Consider the following 13,696-nt stretch of genomic DNA (forward strand, 5'->3'; position numbering starts at 1 on the left):
TTTTTGAGACGGAGTCTTGCTCTGTCGCACAGGCTGGAATGCAGTGGTGCGATCTTGGCTCACTGCAACCTCCGCCTCCCGGGTTCAAGAGATTCTCCAGCCTCAGCCTCCCGAGTAGCTGGTACTACAGGTGTTCACCCCCAGGTCCAGCTAATTTTTGCATTTTTAGTAGGGACTGGGTTTCACCATGTTGGTCAGGCTGATCACGAACTCCTGACCTCAGGTGATCTGCCCGCCTCAGCCTCCAAAGTGCTAGCATTACAGGTGTGAGCCACTGTGCCCGGCCACATTTTTTGTTACATATATTTTACCACAATAAAACATTAAACTAAAAAAAAAAACATGACTGAATTAAGCAGTACGTCACAGAGAATTATAAAATGGGAGGCCGAGTGTGGTGGCTAACGCCTGTAATCCCAGCACTTTGGGAAGCCGAGGCGGGCAGATCACGAGGTCAGGAGATCGAGACCATCCAGGCTAACACAGTGAAACCTGTCTCTGCTAAAAATACAAAAAATTAGCCGGGCGTGGTGGTGGGCACCTGCAGTCCCAGCTACTCGGGAGGCTGAGGCAGGGGAATGGCATGAACCAGGGAGGTGGAGCTTGCAGTGAGCCGAGATCGTGCCACTGCACTCCAGCCTGGGCAATAGAGCGAGACTCTGTCTCAAAAAACAAACAAACGAACAAACAAACAAACAAAGAAACTACCTCACACCAGTGTCTTCAGTTACCAAATCACGATCCTTGCCCTGGTCATAGCTCTCAGTGGACATCTCAGCGTTTTCGAAAAGAGACTGCATATCACTTGCAAATAAGTTTGGTCGCTTCCTCTGTGACTTAGGGCCAAATGTAGTTTCAAAACTTTCAGTTTCAAGAATGTGGACCTTCGATTTCTGAAGAGAAACAAGAATAACAGGTAAAACTAAGAAAAGCACTGAGGAAAAGCGAAAAGCTAAACACCCACCTAGGAAAGACTTTCTGATTTTATTTTTCCAAGGTTCAACCCATACCCAAATCTATAAAAACATGGTTTCAGTCTGGTTTCAAATCAGAAATACTTGTTGAAATGGCACAAACACTGGTACCCTTATTCCGAAGTTCTGTAAGCTTCCTTGGAGAGATACAAAAGTAATACAAATAAAGTAAATATGAATAGTTGTGCAAAAACTTGCCAAAAACTCTGCTTTATTTCATTTATCATAAACTTTAGTCAAATGTAATTAAGGCTACAGAGATGAAAATTAACTAATCTTTTCCACCATTTTTTTTAGCTTTCAAACAAGTGCATAAAATTCGCCAAATTCATAGATTTTATCAAGGACAATCATACTCAAATTCGTGAGGTTTTTTTAAACCAACTGTAAATGCCAACTTTTTCTTGGAAGTTAATTTCTTTCATGGCTAAAAGGAATTGTTTGTTTTGTAAGATGCATTTTAGTTTCAGATAACATTTTCCCTAATTTAGGAAACGTTTTTATTAAATGCACATGGCAAGTCTTCAGATGAAAAACATCTAGCCAAAGTCCAAAATAATAGTTTAGATGTGATAAAAGGAACCTGATACTAACTAGAACTTGATGTGCCTGTAAAGGAGTTACAGGCATAAGAATTTCTGAAGCAAGATAAAAGTCAAAGTTTGAGTTAGGATCTATCACATAACAGAATGTTAACAGCCGGCAGACAATATCAAAAAAGAAAAAAGAAGAAAATCACCCTTTTCCCCCTAGCACAAGCTCCTCTGTAAGCACCACTACCAAAAGCTGTGAGGATGATGAAGCAGCCCCCATGGCTTCTGAACTTTAACGGATCCCCTCTTCCAACTTCTAAAGATCCTTAAACTATTTTCATTTTCTCAGATGCTCTAACCCACAACTCAGTTTAGTTTTAGTCACTATGTTCCACTCGGGAGCATCCCCAAACAGAAGCAGCTCATTTTACATGAGAAACAGGTTCTAATGTCACTGGGTAAAATCAAGTGTGACCAAAATTATCTTCAAAATCTCTTAACCTATAAGTTACAGCACACAAGGCTTTGCCTATAAATCTACACATTAATAAGTATAATACAGTAATATACAGTATATAATAAAGTACATATGCAAAGTTACAGTACTCTTACTGTATTGCTACAGAAATACAGTAGTTCTAAAACACATATAGATGAATATGCATATCTGATCTAACTCCACTGTGCAAAATAATCTCAGAATTAGATTTTATAAGTAATAGATATCATACTAAAATAAAATAGGTAAGGTTTTTCAAGACCAAAGCAGAAAACGCATCAATTACTCTGAGTAGCTTTCTGCATCAACAAAGAAGCTGACTGGTGCAACTGTAGACCCTTCATTCTACATACCAGATATTTAAACACTGAATTTTAGAAGCGCTGACAAGAACAGGCAACAAAGCAATAAATCCATGACAGAGCCTCTCTGTTCTTCTCATAAACAAGATTCAATAGTTGCTTAAAAGATGGCTTTAGGGAGAACAGACAAAGAGAACAAGGGAAATGAGCAACTTGTCTGTGGTTCGTGAATTACACTCATGTGTTCCCCTGAAAGAAAACAGTCATTCCACTAATAGGTGCCATTCTTCTAGTCCATCATAAAACAAAACATAACTGACAAAACCTGAGGCAATAACCAGGCCTTAGTTTTTATTTTGTTCTGCAAGTAAACACTTTTCTTTGAACTATTTAACCCACGTACGCATGTCAATGTTTTTCTCCCCTCCTCATATCGGAACTGAAGCTTACGTAATGGTTACATTTCTGGGAATTATTATTCAATGCAAGTAAAAATGAGCAGACAAACATCAGACTCTTTCTTTGTTCTGTGTGAAACTCATTCCATTCAACCCAGATTGAATCCTTACTGTACTTCAAACTTCAGCAATTGACAACCAATGAGACCAGCACCCCTTCCTTCAGCTGAGAAGAAATCTCAAGGATCTTACAAAAGCTGAACGTACCCAACACCAAAGTTCTACCAACTCAATCCTAATTCTACGCTGTCCCAATGTTTGATGGAATTACCACTTAAAACAAGTTTGCCTACCAAAATAAATAATAATAAATAATATTACTAATATCTGTTATCAATTTAGCTCTTATTAGGTGGTGTGCTACGTGCTTACTACGGACCAAGTGCTTTACAGACGTTTCATCTGTAGCCAATAACCCAAGGAGGTGGGTTATCTATACTTTCTTTTTCTTTTTAGACAGTTTCGCTCCTGTTGCCCAGGCTGGAGTGCAATGGCACGATCTTGGTTCACTGCAATCTCCGCCACCCGGGTTCAAGCAATTCTCCCGCCTCAGCCTCCCGAGTAGCTGAGATTACAGGCATGCACCACCATGCCCGGCTAATTTTGTATTTTTAGTAGAGATGGGGTTTCCTCTTATTGGTCAGGCTGGTCTCAAACTCCTCACCTCAAGTGATCCGCCCGCCTGGGCCTCCCAAGTTACAGGTGTGAGTCACTGCGCCCGGCCTATTTATACTTTCAAAGCAAAGAAGTTAAAGTTCATAGAGAAACCCAACTAAGGATACAGGAACGGATAGAGCAAGGATTAAAATTCAGGTCTCAACTCCAAAACCTGTGCTTTGATCCACTACACTACCATACTTCATACTAAACGTGAAAAGATGAAAACAGAGGTCTTAGGAAGTTCATCATTGCTACATTGAAATTGCTATTTTCTAAGAAAAACAAAAGACAAATATGTTAGAGAGGGAGCTGCAAGGAGTCTGCCCAGGAAATTCCATCGCCAGGGATATCCTACATCTTACATGAGGCCGGATTCGATCATGGAGAAGAGACATTGGTAACTTGCTTTGCTTCATGACAACTTTGTATGGATCCTTCATAACTGTATCCATTTCCTCTTGAAATTTTTGTAATGATGACTGCTTAATCACACGTGTGTTTCCTGTTTTACAAATAAAGAATGTTGCCACTTAATACATATTTGCACATTCATCTTCCACTGACACCGTGAAAGGCAAGATTTTAAATTACCCTCACTCACCCAAGTACCTGATCCATCCATCCCTTGGAGCTATTTCCAAACTTAAAAGAGGAAAAAAACCCAAAAAACTGCCTCTCCTGCACTTGCACACTATGAACTATTCCACCAACCCAGACCCACAAAGGGTTTCAATAGTTTTCCAAGCCGTTTCCTGACTAAATGAAACTGAGAAATAAATAGCGTGGAACGGAACTGAGATCTGACAAATGTCCTACTTTCTGCTAGATCTGGCAGAGAAACTTGGAGCCAATCACAGCTGATCAGTCAGTATAGACAGAGAATCTTGAAACACTGAAACCTGAGTCATAGTTACCACTTTTAGGGTTATGAGGATCCAAAGGGACCTCAATTGGTTAATCAATTGGTTAATGATTCATTAACCAATGAATCCATGCAAGGGAACAAGACAGAGCCCTGCACCACCACCTGGAAAACACCTTGTGAGGGAGATCCTGAAAAGCATTCATTTAAACAGCATGCTGCAGCATGAATGCAAAACAGCAAGGTGGTAATGATGGTAGCAAGTAATGCTTATATTATACTCAGTATTTGCTAGGTACTATTCTAAGCACTTTATATGTATTTACTTTTTTTTTTTTTTTGAGACGGAGTCTTACTCTGTCACCCAGGCTGGAGTGTAGCGGCACAATCTCAGCTCACTGCAACCTCTGCCTCCCAGGCTCAAGGGATTCTCCTGCCTCAGCCTCCCAAGTAGCTGGGATTACAGGTGCCCACCACAATGCCTGGCTAATTTTTGTATATTCAGTAGAGATGGGGGTTTCACCGTGTTGGCCAGGCTGGTCTCGAACTCCTGAATCACCAGCCTTGGCCTCTCAAATGCTGGGATTACAGGCATGAGCCACTGTGCCTTGCTTGTATTTACTCATTTGATTACCACGACAGTCCTGTGAGATAGGTTTCATCTTATTCTCTGTTAGGGATGAGAAAACTGATGAACAGACAGACTTAATAACTTGCACATAAATGACAGAACTAGAATTCAAACCCAGGCAGTCTAATCTGGAGTCACAGTACCCAGCAGCCATGCTAAATGCTTCTCTGCAGAGTTTTCTTTGACATCTTTCTGTGTTGCAGCTCCTAGGAAGTATCCTACCAAAAGTATAAGAGACTCAAAGGTAGCTGCCATCTGCCCCCAAGGACAGAGGTCAAACACCAAGCAAACACTGGGGTCTGATCATCTAAAGTGCCCATACATTACCAGTGGCTAAGGGCAAAGTTAAAAGCCCAGACTGAAATGCAACAGGGAGTTTCCCAAGGAAGAAGCTGTGATCACCCTGTGACTGAAGATACTCTATTCACTGTTGGAAGGTTCAACAGTGAGACCCTTTAATTGTCACCCAAGTTCAAATAAAAACTCCATTAAGAAGTGTTTCAGAGGAACTCTGGGCTAATGCACTTACCCTGCAGGATATATGCACAAACACCTACAAGGCCACCTCTCAAACAGTATCTCTCCAGGCAAGCATAAAAGATCAAGATGAAGGCCGGGCGCAGTGGCTCAAGCCTGTAATCCCAGCACTTTGGGAGGCCGAGACGGGCGGATCATGAGGTCAGGAGATTGAGACCATCCTGGCTAACCCCGTGAAACCCCGTCTCTACTAAAAAATACAAAAAACTAGCCGGGCGAGGTGGCGGGCGCCTGCAGTCCCAGCTACTCGGGAGGCTGAGGCAGGAGAATGGCGTGAACCCGGGAGGCGGAGCTTGCAGTGAGCTGAGATCCGGCCACTGCACTCCAGCCTGGGTGACAGAGCGAGACTCCGTCTCAAAAAAAAAAAAAAAGATCAAGATGAGCATTCTAAGGTCTGTGAATCCTAGTCATTAAGGACGGTCTTATCTGCTTAAGAGGGTTCAATTACAATTACTAATGGTGAGCGCTCTTCAAAAAGAAGTTATTCATTAAATCTACCACCACTACTTTTCCCAGTACTTTTTCTTATCCCTTTCTCAGATAATCCTTGACAGTTCCACTCACCAAAAACTCCTGTCGTTTAGATATTTAAACATCCTAGCCGTTTCCATTCAGCATACATTTTGTAGAGCAAAGTAGCAGGGGATAATACTCACCAAACCATTTAATATTCGGCTCTACTCTTGCTACTGTGCCAGAAGCCACCGTTGACTGATATTGCAGGGGTTTAATTATTTTACCACGACTGTTCCTAAATTGAGGAAAGAACAGATATTGGTTGACAACAGAAGAATGGCAACAGCAAAGTTTGATTTACAGAATATATTTTCCATCAAAAGGACTTCTTACTTTGGTTTTAAATGATCATGAAATACCAATTCCAGTAAACACAAAGTACTTCTACATTTGAAACAGATTGCCCAAAAGCCATTTAACCTCTTGCAACAGAGCACGTAATGATTTCTGCTAGATGAATAACAACTAACGGTGACGTTTTAAAAAATCTGTTTACTGTTTACTTTAAAAAAAAAAAAACACATACTTGAGTTTTTTGGGTAACTATTCGAAGGCTGTTTTAGACGAATTGTTCAAGTAGAGGGTGATTTACGCTGGGATTCCAAATTCTTTTTTTTTTTTTTTTTTTTTTTTTGAGACGAAGTCTCGCTCTGTCACCCAGGCTGGAGTACAGTGGCGCGATCTCCGCTCACTGCAAGCTCCGCCTCCCGGGTTCAGGCCATTCTCCTGCCTCAGCCTCCCGAGTAGCTGGGACTACAGGCGCCGCCACCTCGCCCGGCCAATTTTTTTGTATTTTAAGTAGAGACGGGGTTTCACCATGTTAGCCAGGATGGTCTCGATCTCCTGACCTCGTGATCCGCCCGTCTCAGCCTCCCAAAGTGCTGGGATTACAGGCTTGAGCCACCGCGCCCGGCTGGGATTCCAAATTCTAAAACAAACTGCAAAGTAGATGACTAACGCATAATAAGTTAATTGACATTTGTATTTTAGTCACATCTTCTAGAACAGACAGAGACGGAGAATCTAATTACCAAACAAACTAAGACCAGCTAGCGGAATGCCACACTCAGCAAATCCCTGTGGTAGAGGCTACCTCAGCAGAACTCGGAGTTGTGATGAGTGTCCAAGTGCCACAATGTTGTGATCTACATTTTGGCATTAAAAAACACATTTTCTGGTGGCTTTCCTAAACATAGTCCTGTAGGTTTTGTTATATCTGGCCGTATTTAATGCTGAGATTTAATGCGCCATTTGTGAAGGTCAGGGCTGTGAGAAACAAGACCTCTACTTTTGAGTACTGTGAAACCATCACTATTTCACCACCAGCTACCCATGCCCTTAACCAAAAATTAACCATTTATCCTAACGACATTCATATACAATTATATTCGAGAATATATAACTCTTATTTGGAGGAAGTGGGGTTGAGAACAGCAAAGGCTTAATCAGTCTCAGCTAGCGGTCAAGGGCATGAAGGAAAAGAGAAAGGATGACAGCACCCAATGCTCACCTGCGCTCCTTTTGCCTATACATATTCAGGCGCCGGATGGTGGCCCGGTCCCTCATGTTTTGGCCTCCTGCTCCCTGCACTCGATCTACAAAAGGCAGAAGTACACAGTGCACTATTTGATAACCAACCAGTATAACCAACAAGTCATTGCTTAAAATGCAACAGGTAGTTCACCCAAATTAGGTAAGAAACCACCAACCACAAAAATCTCTACTTTCTCCACGTTGTTCCAATAATTATTACCTGAAGCTATATGGTATGACAAAGCTGACCCAACCTTTGATCTTCGATAGGACTGTATTTGAGAAGAAGAACAGCTAATATTTTTGAGCACTTATGATGGCTATCCACATTATAGGCATCATCTCATTTAATCCATACAATAATCCTATAGATATATTATCTCCATGCTGCAGAGTGAGAAACTGAGGCACAGTGGTCAGACACCTTGTCCAAGGTCAAACCGTTACTAAATGGCAGTGCCAGAATTTGAACACGAGCATTTTATCACCATCTGTGGTCTTAACCACGAAGATACCTACCTCTGTGCCTCCATTTAACAAATATGGGGTGCCTCCTCCATGCAAGGCACCATGGAGACTATAATTTTGATATATATGTGTTCCAGTTTCTTAATGTTTGATTTTTGTTTATTCAACACAGCAATTCTTGCCTTACATCTCAAAGAGAAAGAGAAGAACAAACGAGCAGGGTAATACTAGCCTAGCTTCTCATTTTGGGAGCCATTTATTTATTTATTTATTTATTCTTCCCGAAACGGAGTCTTGCTCTTTCACCCAGGTTGGAGTGCAGTGTTGCGATCTCAGCCCACTACAACTTCCGCCTCCCCGGTTCATGCGATTCTCCTGCCTCAGCCTCCCGAGTAGCTGGGATTACAGGCATCCGCCATCATGCCCGGCTAATTTTTCTATTTTTGTAGAGAGGGGGTTTCACCATGTTGGTCAGGCTGGTCTTGAACTCCTGACCTCAGGTGATCCGCCCGCCTCGGCCTCTCAAAGTGCTGGGATTACAGGCGTGAGCCCACACCCAACTGGGAGCCCTTTAAATCACCTGTCTGGTCCTGAAGTGATGCAGTAGAAGACAGACTGAAACCACAGCCCATTGACTCTCCTACTCTCTAACAGTAGAGACTGGCGGCTCTACTACTGCTCACTAACTGTTGCAGTTATGACAAGCCACTTCCTGCATTTTGATTCAGTCTCTTTACCTGTAAAATCATAATCTCTAAGGGACTTTTGGGGTCTAACATTCTGAGATTCCAGTTTGTGCAAAGTGAATAATTTATTATCAATCCGGAGTAAACATTCAACATGCATTAAAATTGTCAAAAATTCTAAACCATATTTTAAAACAAAGTTTTATTAATTAAACTTGAATGGAAAGAACTCTCCCACAGGATGTCTTGTTAATCCTACAGGTGGAACTTCGCCAAAACTTACACACATCTCCAAAACAGCCTTACTGCAATGATTATATTGACTTCTTTGTAGGGTTCTCTAAGCACTTTACCAGATAGAATAATTCCAAGGGCAAAAACTACAATCCCTTTCTCATTTTAAAGGTCAAAGTTAAGGTGGCCGGCAAATATGATCACGTGTAAAAGGCCCGATTACCCATTTTCAAGCTGACTTTCTCTGCATCTCTCAACTGGAGAGGACCCGAGGCTGCCAGCCTGAGTGTTCACTTTCCCTGACTTTAGACCAGTTGACTACACTTTGGCCTGCCAGGCGTGCAATGTCAGCCCTCCTCAGTGCCCCCCTGAGAAGAAACCATCACAAATATTGCTTTCCTTTTTCCCTTTTCATCCCCAACAGCCACCCCGCTCATAGTCATTCTAAGCAATGCCACCCAAGTAACCCTCCTCCTCCAGTCCTCGGAGCCCTTCCCTATACTTCCTCCAAGCTCCACCCTCGATCAGCCCTGCCGCCTGTACCCGGGTTTGTGCTGGCCTTGGACGGGTTGATGGTGCTCCGTCCTTTGTACTTGGGCTTCACCATCTTGGCGACGAGACCGGGACCGGAGTGCGAGGTCCGGCTTACGTGGGGAAGCAAATATAGAACTACCCAGGCCCTGCCGAAGCGACCCGCGTGAACCACGCCGGACCACGTGTGCACGACCTACGTCACTTCCGCTCGCGCCCCTCCCTGCCCCAGAGCGACTTCCTGTGAACGCGCGGCGCGCGCCACTATCGGCCTGGCTCCGCCCCCGCCCTAGCCACCTAGGCGTCGGCCTGCGTGGAGCCCCAGCCCGCTCCAGCCCTAGCAACCGCCAAGCTGCCCCTCCATAGCAACCGCCTAGTTACCCTGAACGCGTGGCCCAGAGCTCCCAGTTGGGTCCACCTCCAAATAAAGAAGCCTCTTCCCAGGCCAATGACACAAGCTTAAGTTTGTCTTCTGAATTTGTCTTCTAAGTCCTTCCAAAAGTTGCCGACCACACAGGAGCCAAATATCCATTAGAAGGTGTCATCCTCTTCCTTACAATTCCAGCGGCTTATCACTCTTAGAATGACAGGTAGGGGAAGGGGGAAGGGAGAAACAGAGAGACAGAGATTGATTCAAACTTTTTGCCATCCCTGCAGGATTCTGTGATCTGGCCCCTGCCTATTTATCTGATCTCATGTGTACCTCCCTCCCTCTGGTTATTCTGACATTTACACTGGATATTCTCTCTGCCTGAATCACTCTTTCCCAGAATCTTTGCATAGGTGGTCATTCAATCCTCAGCTCAAATATCACCTATTGGTAGGCCTGCAAGAATTAGCAAATAGAAATACAGGACACCAAATTAAATTAGAATTTCAGCGGAAAAAAAGGAATACATTTCTTTAGTACACCTCCAATAGTGCCTGGAAAATACATACACTAAAAAAGTATTCATCGTTTGCCTGAAATCCAAATGTAACTGTACGTTCTGTATTTTATCTGGTGACCCTTCGTACTGTGAGAACTCTTTCCTGTCTGATTTGTCTAAATCAGCCACCTTTCACCCTTTCACAGTTACTCTGTTACAGTATTCTCTTTTATTTATTTCATGGCATTTATCACTAGTTGAATTTTTTTTTTTTTACCAGTTTATTGGCTGCTTCCCTCAAACTAGAATGTAAGCTTCTTGAAAGCAGGGACCTTGTAAATTTGTTCACTGCTGTGTCTTTAAGACTTGAATAGCACCTGAAACAAAGGACTCAAAAAATATTCATTAAATGAAAGGATGAGTAGATGGGAATGTCTCTTGCCTTGAGGGTGAAGGAAGGCATTAAGACCCAGTGATTTCTGTTTCTACCAGCCAAAATAAAGTTTCTAGATGCCAGTGTTTCAACCAAGAAGCCCTCTTTTTAAAATTTTTTTATTTTTTTGTTTTTGTTTTTGTTTTTTGAGACAGAGTCTCGCTCTTGTCGCCCAGGCTGGAGTGCAGTGGCACGATCTCGGCTCACTGCAACCTCCGCCTCCTGGGTTCAAGCAATTCTCCTGCCTCAGCCTCCCAAGTAGCTGGGATTACAGGCACACGGTACCACGCCCAGCTAATTTTTGTATTTTCAGTAGAGACAGGGTTTCACCACATTGGTCAGGACAGAAATACCTTCTGTCCCTCGAGCTTTGCAGGTCTCAAACTCCTGACCTCAGGTGATCCACTCGCCTCGGCCTCCCAAAGTGCTAGGATTACATGTGTGAACCACCGCGCCTGGCCCCTGTCTCTTTTTTGGTACCTCAAATTGTCAGGAAGTGGCCATCTTTGTACCCTCTGGATAGGCCAGAAAAGAGATGGTTAGGCAAGAGGAAGGGTGGATACATGCAGTGTAGCTCATTTCATAAAAACGAACAACTTGTTATAAAGTGAGGTATTCTAATTGAGCAGGGGATGATTGAGTCTTTATTTCTCCGAGTTTGAAACAAACCCCGAAACATTCTTTTTAGAGCAAAAGCAGGCCATGTCATAGGCAAGAGCTGGAAATACCTTCTGTCCCTCGAGCTTCGCTTTCCTTGCCCCAAGGGCAAGTATCATGAGATTAAATGCAATTCTGCTGGGAAGGCCCTGACCCTGACTTGTGTTAGGGAAGCTCTGAGAGCTATTTGGAAAAAAACTTCATGCTCAGTGAAGATGCCCCCTTCCACCCCACACTGTCCCTCTGATCCCCAAAACAAGGGTACAATAGCCTCCTCCCAGAGAGAAGATTCAGTTAATGTGTTTCTGATGCCTCAAGTTGGTGCAAACCAGAATAAACACGGATGGCAAAAATCAGCCTATGAGCTCATTCAGGCTTTGATCAGAGACATAATTTCATTATGAAATTTTGAATCAGGCTGTTGTGAAGTCTTGCCAAGGAGTTTCATTTTCCCAGATGATATGGTGGGTTGTTTCTCTCCTGTTCTCATACTCTGCTTGCATTTATCGTACAAACTTTCCATCTATTTTTATAATCTGACCCATCAATCCTTTTACAACAATATTTGCTGATCTTGACAACCAACGTCAATTCTACCAGCAGATAAAAAGCCTGATCAAGGTAGGTCAAGCTTAAGTTACTGGTTTGATTTGCCTGCCCTGCTTGCCGCATTGTAATGCAGTGACTATTTTTCACTCTCTTTTCTGATGTCATGCTGACCAGCAAAGGCAAGCTACACCTCCAGGTCTACAGTTCCTCAGCTTTAAAACAGATGCAATAACTTAACTACCCTGAAAGACTGCAATAAGATCATATGAGTTATGGTATATGGAAGCATCATGGACATGGTACACATCATGCAGATGGGATGCTTTTTTTTTTTTTTTTTTTTGAGATGGAGTCTTGCTCTGTCACCAGGCTGGAGTGCAATGGCGTGATCTCAGCTCACTGCAAACTCTGCCTCCCGGGTTCAAGCAATTCTCATGCCTCAGCCTCCCGAGTAGCTGGAATTACAGGCATGTGCCACCACGCCTGGCTAATTTTTGTATTTTTAGTAGAGACGGGGTTTCACCATGTTGGCCAGGCTGGTCTCGATTTCCTGACCTCGAGATCTGCCCGCCTTGGCCTCCCAAAGTGCTGGGATTACAGGCGTGAGCCACTGCACTGGCCAGGGATGCTTTCTATTTTTCTCAAAATCCAGGATTAGCTACTCATCCCCTCAAATCTTGCTCCTGGTAACCACAGGTTTGTGTGAATGAGAAGACCTTAATGGAGACTGGCTGGAAATGCCATGTTCTGGACTGGGGTCTTCACAGGAAGCAGACAATCCTGACCTTACTTTTTTTTTTTTTTCCAGACAGAGTCTTGCTCTGTCACCCAGGCTGGAGTGCAATGGCGTGATCTCAGCTCACTGCAACCTCTGCCTCCTTGGTTCAAGCAATTCTCCTGCCTCATCCTCCTGAGTAGCTGGGATTGCAGGCACCCGCCAGGACACCCAGCTAATTTTTGTATTTTTAGTAGAGGCGGGGTTTCGCCATGTTGGCCAGGCTGGTCTTGAACTCCTGACCTCAGGTGATCCGCTTGCCTCAGTCTCCCAAAGTGCTGGGATTATAGGCATGAGCCACTGCGCCCGGCCCTGACCTCACTTTATCTTCATTCTGTAAAAAGTTTGGCACTGGGGTCTAATGGGCAAATAGCAGCAGCTTCTAAAGCAGCGTTTTTCAAAGTGTGGTCTGAGAACCACAAGCATCAGAATCACTTGGGGGATTTGTTTAAAAATGCTGGGCGTGGTGGCTCATGCCTGGAATCCCAGCACTTTGGGAAGCAGAGGCAGGTGGATCGCTTGAGCTCAGGAGTTTGAGACCAGCCTGGGTGACATGGCAAAACCTTGTTTCTACAAAACATGCAAAAATTAGCCAGGCGTGGTGGCTCAAACCTGTAGTCCCAGGTACTTGGGAGGCTGAGGGTGGAGAATCGTTTGAGCCTGGGAAGTGGAGGCTGCAGTGAGATTGCGCCACTGCACTCTAGCCTGGGCGACAGAGTGAGATCCTGTCTCAAAAATAAAATAAAATAAAATAAAAATGCAGATTCCTGGGTTTTATCCCAGAGCTTCCAAAATCAGACCATCTTGGGGGTGGGGCCAAGAGAATCTGCATTTTGGCAAGCTCCTCAAGTGATTCTTGTATATACAAAAGTGAAGTGTTTTCCAAGAGTCACTCGGAGGCTTTCTGGCCAGGTGACCAGAAGGCAGCCCTGGAAGATTCAGCTTCTTTCCTACCTATCTTAAATCATCTTGTTCTTAGCAGAGCCAGG

At 43.7% G+C, this 13,696-nt stretch overlaps 1 protein-coding gene across 1 annotated transcript in view; it reads right to left on the reverse strand.

Annotated features, from left to right (window-relative positions):
* Window positions 1-9,663, reverse strand: part of GNL2 (G protein nucleolar 2) — a 28,926-nt gene extending 19,263 nt beyond the window's left edge. Inside the window, 5 exon segments of the mRNA XM_025370229.1 lie at window positions 709-893; window positions 3,789-3,928; window positions 6,113-6,207; window positions 7,483-7,567; window positions 9,437-9,663. Coding sequence (XP_025226014.1) covers window positions 709-893; window positions 3,789-3,928; window positions 6,113-6,207; window positions 7,483-7,567; window positions 9,437-9,500 — 569 coding nt within the window. The 5' untranslated portion in view covers window positions 9,501-9,663.
* Between the last annotated feature and the right edge of the window lie 4,033 nt (window positions 9,664-13,696).

Source organism: Theropithecus gelada, chromosome 1 (assembly GCF_003255815.1).
Source record: "Theropithecus gelada isolate Dixy chromosome 1, Tgel_1.0, whole genome shotgun sequence".
Lineage (NCBI taxonomy): Eukaryota > Metazoa > Chordata > Mammalia > Primates > Cercopithecidae > Theropithecus > Theropithecus gelada.